The 19,757-nt window shown below is 47.7% G+C and overlaps 1 protein-coding gene across 2 annotated transcripts in view; it reads right to left on the bottom strand.

Moving 5' to 3' along the window:
• The window catches only part of LOC8036094 (unc-112-related protein), a 41,597-nt gene that overhangs the window by 9,934 nt on the left and 11,906 nt on the right, over positions 1 to 19,757 (bottom strand). For both annotated transcript variants that reach the window (XM_029992601.4, XM_029992602.4), the window contains 7 exons: positions 18,516 to 18,671; positions 11,145 to 11,378; positions 9,950 to 10,143; positions 8,515 to 8,717; positions 3,789 to 3,999; positions 1,067 to 1,239; positions 259 to 389 (listed from right to left, as the gene is read on the bottom strand). In XM_029992601.4, coding sequence (XP_029848461.1) covers positions 259 to 389; positions 1,067 to 1,239; positions 3,789 to 3,999; positions 8,515 to 8,717; positions 9,950 to 10,143; positions 11,145 to 11,378; positions 18,516 to 18,654 — 1,285 coding nt within the window. In that variant the 5' untranslated portion in view covers positions 18,655 to 18,671. The remainder of the gene's footprint in view (positions 1 to 258; positions 390 to 1,066; positions 1,240 to 3,788; positions 4,000 to 8,514; positions 8,718 to 9,949; positions 10,144 to 11,144; positions 11,379 to 18,515; positions 18,672 to 19,757) is intronic.

Here is a 19,757-nt window from a genome sequence, read left to right as displayed (position 1 = left end):
TCCCTCCAAGACTGCTTACACCTCTTTGAGGAACAATCCTCAATTTGGATCAGTGCATTAAACATGGCTGACATCACTCGCCATAGCAGTGTGACAATTCTTTCCACAGTTTTACTTCACATCCGTTTTGCAAGCGAAATGCCAGTTGCAGTTGCGCGGTACCTCGGACACTGTTCAAAGGTATCTAAAATTGCCGCATTTATATAGACTAAAAATGTGCATCATCATTACTGTCATAATCATTACTACTTGTATTACCTTTGAGGTTGATGACGTAGCTGGGGCTGCCTCCACTCTCATACTCCTCTCTCGACTTGTAGACACACATGCGTGTCTCCTTGAAGATGAAGAACATGCGCTTGAAGCCCTTCAGGGTGAAGCGCTTGGGCCTGCAGATGGCAATGGGAAGGAAGCGTGGAGCCATTAATTCACAAGTACCAACACGCCTGGACGGTGCGTCCTCCACATTATACGGATCCACTCATTTGCAACTGATGCCACTTTGATGAGGCTACGTAACAATGAACAAAACAGTGAATGTGCAGCGCGAAAAAAAAAAAAGAAATAAATAAAAAAAGAGGGGACTGAAACAAACAGAAACAGACAGTATCAAGTAATAGTGTTGTCTGTACACTTAAACATTGGAAAGTTGGTCAGCCCCGATGCGCAACTGGCATTTCTGTCGTGGATGAAAAAGTTTGCCAGTGCAGTAACACTGCTAGCCTTGGGTCTTTTTATGTGCATCACACAGTAGTGATACAAGATGGCACGCCAGTTCAATGTTTATTCAGATCGAAACAAGCAAGTGTGGGGATCGAACCCAGGATCCCTGGGTTCAACCCCACCCGTGTCCGTTGCAACTTTGCTTGACCACGAACGAGCCAAGACGTCGGACTCGCTAGCTAACTGCTAAACTAACTAACTGGCACATTCCGGTTCAGTCAAGTCCGGTAAATATTGTCGCGGAAGACTAATTCTACTGCGGTCTGCAAAGTAATGAGAGGGATTCCATCGCGCACACGTCTACAAGGTGACTGCGAAAGTTTGTCCGGGGAAAGGTGCTCACTTGAGGAAGCGCAGGTAGCTGTGCAGCTCCGGCACCTGGGTGATGTTGGACGTCTCGTTGGTGAGCAGGGTGCCCTCCAGCGACACCTGGAGGTCCGTCAGGGCAGCGTCTATGTCGTCCTCGCCCCTCGAGAAGTCGGGCTGAGAGCTGTTGGCCTGCATGTTCACCTGGAGCTGCGAGGAGCAAAAAGAGAAAGAAATGGCAGCTGTGTTTCAATCTGTCGTTCGCACCATCGTACGAAGAACTGCAGTGTACAAGAAACGGCGGGTTTTTGTAGAATTGTTTTTTTTTATTGGCACCCTCCGATTAGTCACATGGTATCACATGACATCATGGTGTTAAGTCACTGTATCTTTTCTTGCAAGCACCTGGTACTACTACAAATGGAGGCATTGCCCTAAAAATAGTCTTCATCATGTCGACAAAGACCAGGAAGCACGGAACACGTCCCATACAGACCACATTCCATGTGTTCTTTCTGCTAAATTTTTCATTCTGTTTAATTATTTGCATTATTTTTTTCCTTTTCATTTATTTTATTTTATTATTAAAGGGGTGGTGCAACGATTTCCGGACTTTGGTCAAAGATTTCAGAAAGTTGCCCTCTGACACTTCTGAAGTAAAGAACAGAAAACCGATTTCGCCTGCGTGCCCTAGTTGTTGCGTCAAAAAAAAAAAAGATAAATATTGGCATTTCGGGCACCCCTCAACTCACTCCCAGCCTTCACGGTCACACCTGGTCCCCCTCCTAGTGACGTCATTGGGAGTGCCGTGTAGGTTCCCGTGTGCTGTCTCGGAGGACGCTTCCTCTCCCTCTCTCTACTGACATTAGCGGGCGTTATGCTGCAGCTTAGAGCCGAACGAGGTCACGTAATCTTTCGCCGTAGTTCCTTCGGCTGCCACTTGGGGCTGCAGGTGGTGGAAAAAACTAGACTTTTGCTTTGCGATTATGCAGCGGATCGCAACATTTTTAATGAAGGAGGTGTTTTCATTGTCCTCCAGGACACAATAAATGTAAAAATGACGAGATGCAAATTCTTTTAATTATAAAATCGTTGCACCGCCCCATTAACTTTATTATTTTATTTGTTTATTATTTTTCTTTATTTTTAATTATTAACTTAACGTCTTTAACGCTCCCGGCATGTTACTCGCTCCCGACGCTCAATAATGACACCCGTTCGTGATAATTTTTTTTATCTGAAACTGGTAAAAAAAATTGCGATGGCTTAGCTCGGCTTTGTCAGGATATACGTAGCGTGAGCCTATCCGCACAAAATGAGAGGCGCTATCAAGCGGCTCCGGTGCATCGTCAGACTTGGCTACCGCACAGCGGAGGCGCATAGCTGGGCACACGGCGGTGCCAGTGCATCTGCCTCGGCTATGACGTCACTCCTCTGGAATGCGCAGACTGGCGAGGCGCGCGCAACGGCGGCGGAGCGCGCGGCTGCAGCGGCTCCGGCGCGCCAGCTGTGCGCCATGTGACGTCGCTGCTCCTTGCGCATGCGCAGCATGGCTCTCCAGGAGCCACACAAAACTGCTTGACTTCGGTCAGTGTAGCTCATGCTACAAAAGACACATTCTGCATCAAAATCTGAGGTAATTTACACCATTGCGTAACGCGTGTCACAGTGACATTGGTTGGGCGCTCGCGTAACTTGCCATCGCGGCTGCCTCTGCACCTCCTCCCGAGCACGATTGCGACGATTTTCATGCCATTTTCGCTTCCGCTCTTGATTAGGCTCCCTTGCCCGATCCCAACTCCGTCCACGACAAGCCACCCTCGGTGCGCCTTAACTGAAAGTCGCGTTCTTCGAACCTTCCACAAACTTCCTGAGGTCTAGCCGCACAGCGTGCAAGTTCGTCCGCTCGAACGATCGTGCGCAGGCACTGGCACAGCGGCGTGTCGGCCACAGCCACTGTCCAAGTGAGAATGGCAGGGCGAGGGGCAACAACGCAATTCCCCGGGAAAGTTCCCACCAACAGCTATCATTGTAAAACGAGAACAGCGAGGCACCCAATGTTAGGTTAGGCTTGGTCAGACTAAGCCGGTTAACCTCGGCAAAGGTATGGCGAATGCAAACGTTCCTGGAAGCAAGGTGACACCACTCTAAGAAGGAGCATCGCTAAGAATGCGGCAGAAGCCCAGCCTCCAGCTTACACTCAATGTCTATCACCGGTTTTGGCTGCATGTGCGACGAAGTGCTATCAAAGGCAGGAAGACTGGACAGGAGGCGCAGCAGCTACTGCATTCTTAACCTGTCGCTGACTATCGGTTAGGTTTGGCTTCACTGAACTACCATAATAGCCCGTGAGATAGCCCACCTTAAATCTAGATAAAACTGGGTGAAAATAAGGCATGGCTAACTTTCGGTGTGCAATTAACAGAAGTATAACAAAAATGCTATTTTTAGATAACGTGTCTCTGTCAAACTTGTTATCATGGCGAGGGGCAATGAAGCAAAGATGACTGTCCTTCCCAGTCAGCAGTGTTCGCTTATATCCCGCCATTGCTATGTGGACGCATTTACGCCGAGGTCATCATTGATCCCAACACTATGATTACTAGAAGTGGGCTATCTTAAAGAAAATAGCAAATCAAGCTTAAAATAGGGGCGGGGTACTTTTGGGGGGTTAGGGAATCTCTTGGGATTTTATGGGAAGCTGCTTCGGCAAAGTTGGGCCACAAACATTAACCGAAATAAAGGTGCATGGTCGGTACCTGGAGGGCTGCAAAGAGCATCATCTCCTCCTCGGTGCAGTCCACCTCCTCAGTAAGCAGAGCCCACTTGGCCTGCTCGTAGATTTGGTTGATGCGCACAGCGTCCTTCTTGGGGTTCAGGTCGTAGAAGCTGTAGAACTTGTAGCGCAGCTGGAGCAGGTCGAACTCGCGCACGTCCTGCTCCATCAGGGACAGCGACGAGTCCAGCCACCTGGGTTGCGGGGAGGGCAGGCGGGAGGCTCAATACGGCGAGCAAGCGTTCCGAGAAACATCTCTGGCTTGTCGGGACGCAAGGAGGGGCACACCAGTCAAAGGGCAACGTAGAGAACGTACGCCGTCATTTGTGGGAACAAAGGCACGAAATGTGCAACGAGCAGAGGAACTTTCACATCGTACGAGGGATTGTTACTAAAAGGTCGCAGCCACCTAGGAGAAAAGAGGAGAGGGGGTTCGTCAGACTAAAAGACTGGTTCACACACTCGCGTCTGCTTACGGCCGGGAGCATTACAACCTCTCGTGATCTCTTATGGTGAGAGAACGCACAGGCACGCTGGCACCATCTACAGTCGCCGACCGATTTTCCAGACTTCGATAATTCGGACTTGTTCGATATTTCGGACCTAAAGGCGGAACCGTGACTTACCCCATAAAAATTGTGCTTATTCACGACAAATGTTTCGGACAGCTTGAAGTCCAAAAGTTCTATTTTCCTGACAAAATTGTTGCGAGCAATCGGCGGGAAACACCACCGAGAAGCCACCATTTTAGATTCTATGCCGGCTGCGCATGGGTTGGCATGGTTTGGCAGTGCTACTTGAGTACTGCTATGTCCTACTGCTACGTCACGCTGTGGGACGGATCTTGTTTCCTCTAGCTGCGCGTCATTATCATCATTATTACTGCAAAAGCATGAACTGCCTCATTGAGCGATGCCGGTTAAGCTGGCGAAAACAGCAAACTCCATTCCCATTGGTTGGGCATTGTCTGCAGCAGCGAAACGGCACCTAAATTCCCACTGGCTGCAAACAAGTTTTCAGGGAGGTTCCTGTAAACAAAGTAAATTAATGTCTTTGAAAAGAAAATTTGGTACATTTCTGTCTGGGTGAGAATCGAATTTGGGCCTCCGGGGAGTGAGACGAGCATGCTTCCCTGACGCCCCGGCTGCTCCACGCTTCCGGCTTACTAAAGCTGTGCCTATACTCCGTGCCAGTAGTTGCGTCCAGTACAGGCGAAGGCAATGCCAGGCGAGGGGAGAAAGGGAAAGCACTTGGAGGGCTGGGGAGGAGGAGAGAAGCTTCTTTTCTTTCTAACGTTTCTAGTGCTCTTCCTTTCTCCCCTCGCCCTCCATTGCCGTGCTCTCCCATCCCGCGTTCCTAGTGCTCGCCTTTTCTCTCTTTGCTTACCGTTACCTTCGCCTGCACTGCACACAAGTAGTGACACGGAGTATACGTAAGCAATCTTAAGTGTCTGTGCTGAATTTTTGTTACCATTTGCGGTTGTGAACTTGTGCCTCTCATCTCGTCTCGGTGAATTGTGTTCGGACTACGCCAGCTTGGACGTTGTGGCCCCATCTGTTCGTCTGCCGCCGTGAAGTGTTGCCAAGTGCGGAAAGATTCTCAAGCTAATATAAAGTCAAACGCAAGCCGAGGCGTAACCTGCAGCAAGCAAGGCCCATTGTAACGGCACTCAACGTGCTGGTATTGATGATGAGCGTGGCATGGCTCCAAATTGCAGTACTGCAACATGCTTGGTTGCCGATCCCTCTGCTGTTCTAAACCATGCGTGTTCTACTGACACACCTCACATTCACTTTGTTTGTCTTGAGCAGGTCATGCCCAGCCAAGAGTAAAAAGAACACAGACACACATATACGCACACACAAATGCACACGGGAAGACATAAAAGCTGTTGGCTGTTGTCACAAGCCACATATTTAGTAGCAAACAGGAGGGTCGGAGCCAAGGCTAGACCCAGCCGGCCGCTCGACAATGAGCAACGGCTGCACACTCACGACTTGGGGTGCCAACTGGCCAAAGTCCAGGTTTCCAGACGTCTCTCGAAACACTTTCGACGAGCGAGTGTGGCCTGATATTGATTTATGTATTTACTGTTCTCAGATTCTTGGCAATGGATGCCGGATATCGGGGGTCAAAAACAACTGCCGAAGTGGTGTTGCAATAAAGGTCACGCGGGTGGCTCTTCCGGCACAATTGGCAGACGCTGAACCTTAGATGACCGTAGGGTCTGCTTGTCAGTTCCAACTCTGTTTTTTTTTTTTTTTTGATTTAGATAAAACTGAATCAAGGATCAATTTTCGTGGTTTACCGGTATTTACCGCAAATGCAGAACCTGAATTATAAGTAGGGTTCAGTGTACCCGGGGTTCATTTTTCTACAAATTCGGAAAACATTTCCTGAGGTTTTATTTTTTCCTTTCAGATTTCACTATCGGTATCGAACAGAAAAAAAAATGTCTATTGAGGGCTTTTGTGTTGGAAAAACAAACAAGAAACGGCTGTGGGATCCCCCAACTTCCAGGAAATACTTCTAAAACATAAGGGTATCAATAAGAGAAGGAAATGGGACAGAGAGTCTGATTCCAAGCTTGAACTAATTAACCAAGTTCACCTTTTATCTAGCGGTCGCTATGTCCACAAACTTGGCCCTAGGGCTAAAAAGACCCGAACGCAAATTACTAGGCATACGCGAATAGTGGTGTTTGAGTTCAAAACGAATTTGGAGCGAATAGTGGTTGTGGTCCAATATTTTCTGATTGAACTTTGAATAGTTTCTTGAAGCCTTTCACTATTGTGCACTGTACTTAAGGGGAACACCACCTGGGCATGTCTACTTTTGAACTGCTCGCTTAACTGGCGTGAAGTTTGCAGGTGGTGTTTGTAGCCATATAGAAGGAGGGCATGCAAAGTTTCAGGCCTGTGAACCAATTTTATGAGGTACTATACCCCCAGAACGTAGCTTTGCATGGAATCCGCTCAATGAATTTATCGTTCAGAAATGGTGTTGATCACCACATATTTTTCTGGTGGAATGCATACTGAAATACTTGTTGCCAGTTACTATGAACAAAATAAAAAAAATATACAGCTTTCAGGTAAAAGAAAATTGATGAAATTATTTTTTTTACATTTGCCAAGTTTTGCAAATTACAATTTTTCATAATAAAGGAACATGAAAATGCAAAATCTCAGTTCATAGTAACTGGCTCGATAAAATTTTGGCATATAATCCGCAAATATTACGTCTCTCGGCAGTTTCATACTGAAACAATCATTTTATTAAAGTGGGAATTGCTGCCAAAAAGTGAAGCTGAGATATATGCACTTGAAGTTTCAAGATGACGTTTAAAAAAATTATTTTTGCATCTTAAATGTCAGCAATTCTTTCCAGCAGTGAGGTGATGTCTTCCTCAAACTTCTTCTGATATACCGACACTGCTTTCAGCTATTTTCACTTTTGGATGACGAGTGCTACGCAGTGTACCACGCCTCACCAGCATATAAAGAATAGTAATTATGTATTTTTGACATTGTTTGTCAGTGCACATAGACAAGACTTTGTGAGAGTGTTCCTTGTTATCCATACATGCCAAAACTCCGCATTTAAAATCTGACCAGAAAAAACAAGCACAAATGATGAATGTAGGTTGTCCCGACATCGCTGCCTAACATGTACTCTTGCATACTCATCGAGGGTTGGCTCCGTTGAGTACACTTCTCACTCGGCACCTGTGCGCTACGAGGAAGCAACACATGCAGAGCCCTTGGAGCCATGTATTGGGAGAGTTTGGCCAGTCTATGATCTCGCCGCCATAACGCCTCCCTCCCAAGTGAGCCAATCAGCCCATGGTGCAGAGCGAGAGGCGTGAGTGCATCTGCGTGAACTCCCGGCTGCCCCCAGCTGAGCGAGGAGGGCCGCCATTTTCATTAATTCGCTCTGTGGAATGCATGGGATCGACGCCAAAATTTCTATTCTTTCCTTCCATTTGGCAGGCTCTAGCAAGAAAATGATATACTGTTATTCCTCGGTGGCTTAAAAAGCTAACGAACGAAGTTTCTTCACGTTTGAATGCAAACTTTTGTTCAGGCACCACAAACTTGCCTGTCACGGAAAGTGAATCGCAAGCACAGATTGCGGACAAAAAAATGGGAATCTGCTACAAACCTGTACGTTACTAGAACAAATACCGCAGAATCATATTTCACGATGCAATATACATGTGAGACCAACTTGCGTGGGATCGAGATCGCCACGCAAATCGCAAACAAAAACGCGGGAATCTGCTATAAACTTTATGTCAAGGGAACGCATACTGCGGACGCAGCAGATTCGCATTTCACGGTACAACATACATGTGGAAACAACTCGCGCGTTACTGGAGCCGATATCGCACAAGCAGATCGCGGACAGAAACACAAGAACCCGCTATGAACTTGCTTGTCAGACGTGCCAGTACAGCGAAATGCACATTGATGTGATTCCCGTCGCACATCGCGTGACGTCCGACAAGAATCAATGGGTCGGCAATGTTTCCAAATTTTTATGTTACAGATATTTAGCCAGAAAAACGGGATGGGCAATCTCTCGGGGGCGGGCGTTCTCTCGAAACTTTACAGTATACAAGTTTCCTTTTCATTGAAAATTCTGAGCCAGCTCAAACAACACCCTGTGAACACTGAAAACAGGAATGGTGAAGGAGCGCCACGCACCCTGCATTGAGGCGTGCCCGTTCCACGAGGGTCTTTGGCCGGAGCAGGGCCGCCTTGATCTCCTGGGCCGGCCGGTTGGGGCTCTGGGCCAGGGGCAATTCGTACTGGGACAGGAAGCTGCCGTCTGGGGACAGGAAGCTCCCATTCAGGCCCGGCAGCGTCCCGTTGTGTGCCATCGTCGTGTTCCAGTGGGTCGTGGTGCTCTGCAACGAGCGCCGGATACGATCAGCTGCGATCCTACGAAGCCAGTATTCTCAAACTCTTTGATCTTGAGGAGCCCCTGTATGCCTCAAATGGCAGCCGAGAAACCCCTCCTGGCTGCGGCATTAGATCAATAAAGCAGTAGAGGAGGCCACATACCCCATATACAATAATACAGGGCGTGTTTGGCTCGTAGTTAGGAACCAATGAAAAGCTTCGGCGACGGGGATGGGCGAGGAAATTTGGGAGCTCGGGGAACGCAGTTTGGGAGCCCGTGCTACAAAGGCCACTTCACACGTTTGTGTTTGAGTGCGACCGACAGTGGCGGCGCCTGCCCAGTAGCCCTGGAACAACTTCCGGGATAGCTATACTGAAGGCATTGCAGTGTCTGTGAGATCAAATCTGTGCACTAGCCGTGAGAGACGGTCGCTTAATGACTGTGTCCAAATTACTTCAATCCACGGTGGAAGAATGATGCCTGAAAAGTTTTAAAATATATCCGATGATTGGAAGGGTTCCAGGGCTACCCGATTGGTGGCGCCGGTGTGTCATCTCATTGTAAGCCATCACAAGCAGGCACAGCACACTCAAACGTAAATGTGCAATCCAGCCTTTACTGAAATTTCATTAGAACATGTGTAGTATTTAACGCATTTTCCGTCATATAAGTAACTTTTGTTTTCCTCAAATTTTTGACGGTGTGTCTAGCAGAACAGTGCGACATGTGTCCATTTTTTTTTTTTTTTTACAAGTATGGACTTTAACTTGTTATTTTTCGCAGCATTTTGTAAGTATATGTCACATATTTATTTATTTATTTATTCGTCGTGCATGCCCTCAAAGCCCGAAGGCAAAGGAAGAGCAGGTACACAAAATGGGAAGTAAAACTGTAACAAGTGAACAATATTAGTAATATAACAATGAACAAACAATCAAACAGTTTATGGATCATCGAAAAAAGTGGATAGTGATAGTGTTTTGGAACAGGTGAGGGTCAGTGATTGTAGAAATCAAATCGACGAGCTGGTTCCATTCTTGTAACTGTGTGAGGTGCGACTTATATACAAACTTTTCTCATAAAAAGAGCCATTTACAGGGGGGTGCGTCTTACAAACTGGAAAATATGGTAGTTAGTAGAACTGTAATCAATTACAGTATTTCAAATGCTTCGTAACCGATTCCACCACGGATGTCCACGTCGTATGTTTGCCGCGCATTCGGTCTGTTGACCCACCGAGTTGAGGGGGGCGGCGAGGGGTCCGTCCAGGGTCCCGTTGCTGTCGCCGGCCTTGCTGCGGTTGAGGTTGATGCTGTCCGTGCCCTCCTTGGGCCTCTGCCGGGGACTGCAGCCCACCGCCCGGTAGTTGCGCTTGAGGTGCTCCCCCACCAGGGGGCGGCAGAAGGACAGCTCCTCGGGGTGCCGGATGCCTGTCAAACCGAGGGGCACGCTCTTCGTCACTCCGTTCGGAAGGGTCGTGCAATGCAAGAACTAAAATCCGAGACGACGGCAACGGTGCAAGAAACGCAACTTTGACCGGTCTGTCTAGTGCCCGACGCCCCCCCGTGCATGTAGAGTGGTCCCGAAGTGTCAACGAGTGACCTCGCAGAAGCCAACCTGCCGCGCTGTCGGATGTCACGATCCTGGTGGTTCATTGTACAAGTTCCGGCCGAAAAGGTGAATGAACGCAAGGAGGGTCGCCGCCGTCGCGGCGTTCCTGCTCCCGGTCGCCGAAGCTTCCGTGTGCCGCCAAGCTGGAGAGCAGACCGCAGTAGAACGGCCGTCTGCTGCGCCCACCTCCGCTTGTCTGCCACTGCTGGGATCGCGGCAAGCAAGACAGCCCGACACTTCTGCAATGCTGTCAAAAGGAAATCGAGGGATTGCGATCGCCTTTAATGGTGTGGCAGACACGCCAGTCGGGGACGTGCTCTGGGCACCACGACAACTCCGTTGCTAGAATCTGGCACGTGTGACTAGCGTACGTGCCCACTAGTCTCACAAATAGACTCAATGTAAGCATTAAGTGCGGACCTGGAAGAGCTGCCATGCTCGAAAGCATCCGCAACATAACCTCCCGAGGTCCCTTGCTTTCTCGCCTTCTCTAACTCCTTTTGTGCTGAAGGCAGATATGAGCTGAATATACCGACTTTTGGCGCGCACTCTGAGATGCATTCGACGCGAGCGCCGCCTCAGCGTTTGGTACGAACTCAGATCCAACCGCACGTCCCAGAATTTTCCTGGGGCTCGGCAGGGATTCCACCATTTTCCCTAGAAGCTGAATCCGCGGTTGCACTGGTAATACATTGTACAAAAGACGGTCTGCAAACATTTCTGTTATCATGTCTGCAGCGAACGCCATGTCCTTCGTGCGATGCACGAACGGCGTGCTTGTGGCTCAAAGCGCGGGCAGCGCGTAAGCGGATCCACTCACCGAGCTCCTTGCAGACCTTGACGACAGAGGAGAAGGTCTTGACGGAGAAGTCGGTCCGCACGTCCATGATCCTCAGGTCCGGGAACTGGATGCGCAGGGTCTTGTGCATCGGCGTAAAGTGAAGCAGGGCGTCGGCCATGACCCCGCACTGGTCCAGCGTGGACTTGGTGCGGGTGAGCCATGTGTTCTGCTCTGGCCACCACAGGGCGTGGTCCGACCAGTCCGTCGGAACGTCTGGCGGACGGGACAGAGCAGAGCGCGAGTGTCAAGGACGGGGCAGCTAATCATTTCATGAGCTTTCGAATGTATGATTTTTTTTATTCTTAATTTTTGCTTGCATAGGTAGTTAGTGAAAATAGATGAATCGTGTCGGGGGATCGGTGGCTGAGTGGGCTAAACCGCACACCCAGCTCGACGCGCGTGGAACGAAAGCTCGCGCTGCAGAACCCAGGGATCCTGGGTTCGAGCCCCACCCCTGCCCGTTTCGATCTGGATGGGCATCGTACCGGCGTGCGGTCGTGTATCACTACTGCGTGGTGCACGTTAAAGACCCCAGGCTAGCGGTTGTACTGCACTGGCTAAATTGCTCATCTACAGCGCGTGACTCGTCGCAACTTTAAATGGCTGACCAACTACACACTGTGTAAATATCCCCACAACCCCCAATTTTTTTTTTAATCGTGTCGATTCAGTGCCATCGAATCGGAGCAGAGACGACAGCTAAAAGCAGGGGTGTGGCGCCAGGCCCCCAAATGTAATTGGGGCACTTGGCGCTACGCATATGCATAGCGCCAACACCCCTCCCCCAAAAAAAGAAACTCCTGGCTACATTGCTGGCTACAGGTATCCCTTAGAGAGGTAGCCATGTGAATGAGCACATGCAAATAATGTCTTCTAGGCTTCCCTTCACCACTTGGAACAGCAGTGGAAAGGGTGGTTCGGACGTCGGCATTTTAGTGTGCCAGACTGCATACAACTGCTCGTGGCAAGAGAGTTGCTATGGCAACCAAAGTCTGCGCAACAAGTTGTAGTTCAGGAGTTCTCAAACCTCTCAATCTCGAGGAAGGCCTATCTCTCTTGAATGACAACCGAGAAACTCCACCTGGTCTCAAGATTAATGGGTGGCTCAGATTTTCAAAAATAGTGCCTTCACTGGAAGAACTCTGTACTTAAAGCGGACATGCAACAATGATTGGACTTGGGTCGAATAATTTTGGTAGTTGTTCCCTATCATGTATGGATTAAAGAACTGAAAAGAAATTTTGCCAACGTGTGTTAGTTCTTTAGAAGAAAAAAAGTAGAACAATTGACGTTTTGGGCGCCTCCAAGCCACCCTCAACTCTTGCACCTTCTTCCGAGTCAGGTGCACAGTGAGGCGCAATGGGAATAGAGAGTAGCCGGTTGGGATCTCTTTCAGAGCCTTTAGCGCGGCGCGCGGCTTCTGCTTAAGATTCACACGGCGACCTTGAAGGTTGGACTGAGACTCTGAGCAACTCTGAGTGGGGAGGAGGGAGGAGGGGGAGGAGGGGGGAGGCACAAAGAGCTTGCCTTTTTGTAAGGCAGTTCGACTCGCCTAGTAGCACACTGAGGTGAGGCTCAAGGGAGGAATAGTTTCTTTCACCTCAGACATATGGCGCCACTAAAACTGAATATAGTACAACTTTGTCGATGACATGGGATTTTCGAAGTATTTACTAGTGTTGAAACAGCAATATTTATCAAATATGGCATTAAATTAAGCAGATCACGGCACATTTTGCAAACCTATTACATTATACCGATTGCGCGTCGCGCCTTAGTTCCCGTGGCTGCCACCGCGCAGCTGCGAATCGCAAAACATTCCCATTCTTTTCTTTGCTGTTATGCAATAGAATCGCAATATTTCAAAAGAATGAGGCGGTTTCTCCGTTCTTTTTGGTAAGATAAACAATATAAAAATTTAAAAATGCAGATTTTTTTCAAAGTTAATATTGTTGCATTGCCCCTTTAAGACGTTTGGTGGTCAAGGAAATTTGAGAGCTCAGTGAACCCCTTAAGGGTTATTGGGAAAAACCCCTAGCTTCCTAGGAACCTAGTTTGGGAACCCATGTTGCACTGAAATGCAAGGAGTCATACTGCAGTCAGCAGCTCTCAAAACGTGAATGTCGCAACTAGTTTTTAGGTGTTGTCTCATAGATCACTGTAGTAGACTGCAGCTCTCATAAGCTCTAGTTGTGCATGCTCTCAGAACACGAGGATAGTGCAGTGTGGCTAGCAGCCACGATCTGCGGAAACTATGGGCCCGGTACCTCTTTGCCGCTGCTGCAAGGGGGAACTTTAAGAAGATCCTACGCATGCGCCGGCTCTTGGAATACCAGTTCCGAGGGTGGTCGGCCCTCCCAATGTTCTTACATCTTCGTCGACATTGAATAACGAAATGCCAAGAACAGCTTCACACTCTCAAGGGGTAGCGTTCTCTATAAGGGGTAGAGATGAACAGAAAAAAAAACTGTTTTTCAAGCTGGAGAAACTTCAACTGCTTGGTTAAGTTCCGAAGGAAGGCGACTGATTTCTTTTTACAATGGGTGAAGGTGTCCTAGAGTCTCACAACATTGTCATGAATGTAGTGGTCTTCTTTCCTAGTTTCCCATATATTTAATTGGCGAGGCACTGCTCCAATAATGTAACATATTGTGCATTGCCACTGTGTTCCATCAGAGATATTTGTCTCCCTTTCCGACCTCTTTCCAATTTAACAAGATTAACACGTGACTGCATAACAAAATTGCTTTGTACAATATGCTTTGCGAAAACGAGCAAAATTACGAAAGCTTTAAAAATTTTAAATTTTGTTCTCGTAATAATGGCCCCTGGGATACTTTGATCATGCACCTTAATGCTTCAGTTTGCAATAAAGCCTCAGCTGCTTTAGTGCCAATTTCCTCTTTCATACTTTCTTTGCTCACTTTTTTTCTGTACTAATACATAGTTCCTTAAAATTTCCCTGTCAGGCTAAGGCATACAGTTTCTATCCAATGTAAGAAACTGTAAGAAGGCATATTCTCAACAACTTAAAAATGCAAATGGTTACAGAATGTATTTTTGCTTGACCCATCATTGTAAACATAAGACCACCAGAGACCTGGCAGGTAAAACGTTTTAAGACGCAGAGCAAACAAATGGCTGCCAGTTTGTCAGATTACCAATGGGAACGTCCATTTCACACTGAAATCATCACATTTGTTTTTGCACATATCACAAACTGCTTCAATAATTTTCCTCACGATTAGCCATGCTTTAGGATGTAAGAGTCTCAATTATTACTGCCACACTTTTATTAGCACTGTCCATGCTGCATCGCTCCCTGCCCATCAATGTCTCTTGCCCAATGTCTCGCGCAATTCTATCGATCGCAACCGTGGTGACGGCCGTCTCGTGCAGTATCCTTCAGGCACCGTCATGACCGTCACAATAAACTTTAGAACTTACAATAGCCACTGAAAGCATTGGAGCATCCCACGAAAGCAAACAAAACCCATAAATCAAACCGATGCTCCCGGAGCAACAAATGGACAGACGCAAAAACCAAGCGGAAGCGGCACCCTGTCACACCCCCGACCTTAACCTTTTTCGGGCCCCGCCAACAACCTCCAACAGTCGTCACGACGTGCCGAAACACATTTCGCCCGTCCTTCCTCTCATTCCCGTTTACACAGTTAAATCGAACAACTCCTACCTCCCCCCTCACCCCCAAACACAAACAGCTCCAACGCAGCCAGAGCCGCCAAATTCACAAATTCCCCACCCTCCGCTTCAATATCTCGGATGGCCCTTTTGGCAGCCGGGAGCCCGCGTTTATATAACGGGACCAAGGGGACACCCTAAATTTAGGACACCTCCCCCTCTCCCTCGAACACCCCTACTTAGAGGAAAGGGTGGAGAGAGAGAGAGAGGGGAGGTAAGCTCCACAGGACTGCTGCCAAAGCCACAGAGCCCCAGTTGCCTTAATCCGCGCCGGTGTGTGTGTCCCGTTTGTGCGTTAGTTCAGACGCGAGGTCCCCACGCCGGGTTCTAAACTGGGAAGTGGGTGCCGGCGCGACACCGTGCGTGCGTGGCGGCGCCTGCGGAAACGAGCGCTCCGAGGTGAACGTAGTATAACGGAAAGGGAAGGGGAGCGGGAGACAGAAATGTCTGGTGGGGCAGCCATTGCGTGGCCCGTTACGCCGAGGCTGTCATAACTCCTTCCACGGGTACCGGTGGATTGCTTAGTGGTGTTGCGTGTTAGGTATCTCGCAAATGCTCGCAGAGGAATTTGAGGGGCGCGTGCTTCGAATCCTTGACACTTTCTGCTGTCGGAAGGCGTTTGCAGCTGCTATGTTTGATCCAATGGTGTGAATTAAAGCGCATGTTTGGTACCTCTTTTCAGTAGTTCTTAACAAAGCTTTTAATGTGGATGGAAAACACAAGGATGGCCAATTTAGAGCGAGTTGCAAGTGACTACTGCCCCACATGTTCCTTTCCTGGTAAGGCAGACTTCATAGTATGAGAAATCAGTCTAAGCTGATAATCCTAATTACTTTTACCCTTAGGTTGTATCTATTGCAAACATCTCCAGGAACCGTACAGAAGAGACCAAGATATGTATCATGTAAAGTAAGCCTGTCATCACATTCGTATAAAGTACCCGAGTGCCTAAGCAATCTCGAGAGGGTGCAAGCCAAAATAATGTCATTCTGTAAAAGATAACGCACCATTCCATTTACTCCCCCCTCTTTTCTTTTTTACATTTTAGTATTTGCAAAATCTTACATCTTCTTGGACGGGCGTTTGCGAGAAGACCGAACCCTGTTTTTCGTACTGCAAAAATAAACTAGACATCGCGGAGAGCTCAAACTCCGTCAGAGTGCAGCTCCAGTCGTTCGAGCAAGACGCCAAAGTTTTAGCATTAACCGTTGTCTTATTCAAAAGCTATAAATGATTTTCTGAAATTTTCAATGAGGAAATGGGGCCCATTTTTGTCCGTTTTCAGTTTCTGGCACCATAGAGCTTCATGTATTTGAGAGCTCTGTCAACCGCCTTTTTTCCATTGCAATTTTCAGAAAACTGCTACAACTTTGTAATAAGATAACGGTTGGTGCTAAAACTTTGGAATTTTGCTCAGACGGTCAGGGCTAGGTTCTGATGGAGTTTGAGTTTTTTGCTATGTCTTAAGTTGTCATTAGAGTATAGTAAAGCTCTAAAAAATCTCATTAAGTATATATGGTTTGTGAGCTAGAATGAGTGCCTGGCACATGAACATACAGCTTTTCTGATTTTTGTATGTGCTGCCCAGATTACTAGAACTTCTCCCATCTAGATACAATGACTCTGGCACCAATGTGAATATGAAATATATGAAGAAATTGAAAAGCATAACACAATAGGATCTCACTCCATGAAAATGGTACACTACAACAAAACCTTTAAAGCAATAAAAGGTAACAACAGCGTGATACTGCTTACCATTTTTTAATGCTTCCCAAACTAAGCAAAATGCAGTACAAGTATAATATGAATATGATCACATCAAAATTTGACCATTAGCGCAAATAAAGCTGCATCATTCCTCAGAAACAACTCAGAGGAAAGACTCCCACCTAAACTTCATTTAACCAGATCTTTGTAAACTGTCAACACGATAACCAGTCCCGAACGCTTCTAAACATAAGGTTGGCATAGACTGATTTATTGATTGATTAATTAAAAAATCTTTATTGATGTCTAAAAATGATTTGAGGCCTCTGCTCTGGTTTCCGCATCCTCTGCCAGAGGGGGTGGCGTCAAAAAAAGGTCGGCCAGCGGCGCCAGCCGCCACCTTCGTCGCAAGCCTAGAACCCAGTCGACCTCGCAAGCAGACGATGAGACACAACAGCTGAGAATCGTCGGTCCCTCCTTCGAGGGGGGCTTCCCCTCGCCTCCCTCCCCCCACCAAAATAGAGCCGGCCATCTTTCTTCCCAACAGAGGAGGGGAGCAGGCTGTCATCAAAATCTTTTCTCACCTAACGTAAAAAAATATGAGAGCCAAACAACAATGAAGAAAAGGTGTAGTACGAGGGCCCCTGAGGGCCCCGAGAGGAAACGTCTGCCACTGTTGCCTTTAGGTGGTACCGGTGTCATGTTTGAGGGCCCAGGGCGGAAAAGCCAACATAGAACAAGTAGGAATAAAAGGAAAGCGACAAAAAGAAGCCGCACTTTCCAACCATGTCTTGTCGAGATAATGAGGTGTCGAGTCATTGCGACGGGAGATGACCCGTCTTTCGGCGTCCCTGACATTTACCGCCGTGTTTTTTTACGCCTCCTGGCATCTTCTCTGTGGCCTGGACACTATTTTCTTTACACCGCGTACACTGCCTCTTCTGCTCTTCTTCAGTGTCTCCTTTATGAGCACGTATGCAACAAAGCTTGTTCACACATTTGCATTTGAGTTTGACGGACTGCATTACGACAACTTGTGACCGCTTACCACGAGTGAACACATTCGCACACTGGAGCCGTCTTTCAGGTCGTCCTGGGAACATTCTGACCTGCATATGATTGGGTTCCGCGGTACATTGAGAGATCAAATCTATGCACTACCTGCGAGAAATGATAACTCCTAACTAGGGTTCCGTGTTTTCGGTGCCGATAAACCACGAATATTAACCCTCGAGGAAGTTTTATCAAAATCAGGGAAAACCGAAAAACCCTGAATGCTTTCCTTTACTGAGGAGGCACCCAAGTTTCCCAGGCAAAAATCTCTAGCTACGATTTCATTTCGAGCTTGCCCTGAACACAGCCGCACTGAATTGTTCGCGAGGTTACTTCTTTCTTCGGGAACAAACCCCTTTTCTCGTTTCCTTCTTTTAGTACTGGGACGTTTTCAAGTATTTAGGTAAGGAGCATGTACTCTGGAGGGTGGGAAATTCCATGCCCGTTTTGTTTCTTCGGCGTAAGGCCCGACAAACACCGATTTCTTGACCGACACAAGAAATTGACACCGAAAAACACAGAACCTCTAGGAAAAAAATAAACCCCGAAAAAACACCCCCGAATTCAAAGAGAGACAAACCCCAAAAACACAGAACCCTACTTATAACATTGTCACAAATAATTTCAAGCCCACAGTTAAAGAATGAAGCTTACAAAAGGACTAAATATGCAGGGATCTGAAGGGTTTCAGGGCTACCCGATAAATAGTGCAAGTGTGCTCTTTCATCGTACGAGGATACGAGCCGTTGCGACGCGATCAAGCACACTCAAACGCAAATCTCTGAACCGGCCCTTATTACTAAAGGTCATCTGAACCACCGCAAAGCCGACCTCCATTTTGTCGGCGGACGGAAGCGACTGTTCCATCAGGGAGTGCATACTCACTGAGAGACTCGACGAGGTTGAGCATGACGCCGCCGATGTGCGTGTCACCCTTGACACGCAGCTTGCGCTCAATCTTGAGGTCAGTCACGTAGATGTGCAGCTCCCAGGAGCCGTCTATCTTTATCCCGCCGGCAATCATGTTGTCCTCGTTGTATCCTGCGGGCAGGAAAGGACACTGAGGCGGATCGTCTGCATGCGCGCGGCTGCACGCCGCTCGTGTGGTGCCGGGTGGGTCGGAAGGGTGGGAATGGCGATTGCTCGTTCCTCCCAGTGGCTGAGAGCAGTTCCACCCTTCTACATGGTGAACAAAAACAGTGCAAAGGACAAGGACAGAAGAAGGTACATACACAATGTTTTTTTCCTTCATTACTACAAGTAAAAAACTAGTAGTTGCGAGTCAGCGCCTGTCGTGTTGTATATGTTCCTTCTTTTGTCCTTGTCCTTTGCGCCCTTTTTGTTCACCGTGTATAACGACTACCAACTAGCTCAGCTTTCAACGTTCCTCCACCCTTTGTGCCTCGTGCGTCACTGTCACCGTGGTACCGTCTGGAAGCTGGCAGCAGTGCCAGATTGGCAAAGATTGGTTAACTATTTGAAAATCGGGTTCTAAATAAAACAAAGCGGGCAAGAAATAATAATAAAACAAAATGTGAGGGGTTGTGTTTCCATTTACAGCCAAATGATACCGCTACAGGGTGAGATGAACTGCCCAATCTGCCCATTTTTGTTGGCATTTTTTTTCTTTAGCTCTGGAGTGCAAGGGCGTTGCTTTCGGCATACCGATTTAGAGAGCCTAGATTATAGGGAGAGTCCACCCCAAACCACGGGGAGTGCTTGCAACATAATGGCGGACGCCTCCTGATTGGTCGGAAGCATGCGTGCGCCCCGTATTCGTGTCGCAAGGAAAGCGGGCAGAAAGACGGAGACTTTGCAGACAGTCGACGCTAGAGTTGACTTAGTGGTTTTCGACGACACTCAGCAAGTTTTCATCAGAACCATATGTCTATTATCAATAATTAAAAAGTTAATTACAAATTTTAATGAATTAGCTAATTGATCGTTACGATGTCCCCCTGGCCATATAACTCACCTGCACAAACCGCATAGGTGCACCTTTCACGGCTTTTTTTAAACAAATCATTTACACTTAAAAAGAAACACCCTGTAGAGCAAAGCAATACTGCAACAATCTCCTGTGAATTAGTTGAACTAATGCACTAATTAGTTTCAGTCTTGGGTAAG

The sequence above is a fragment of the Ixodes scapularis genome, unplaced genomic scaffold (assembly GCF_016920785.2).
Source record: "Ixodes scapularis isolate PalLabHiFi unplaced genomic scaffold, ASM1692078v2 PGA_scaffold10__122_contigs__length_95168666, whole genome shotgun sequence".
Lineage (NCBI taxonomy): Eukaryota > Metazoa > Arthropoda > Arachnida > Ixodida > Ixodidae > Ixodes > Ixodes scapularis.
The sequence above is the reverse complement of the archived record's forward strand: the minus strand, read 5'-3'. Positions and strand labels throughout refer to the sequence as shown.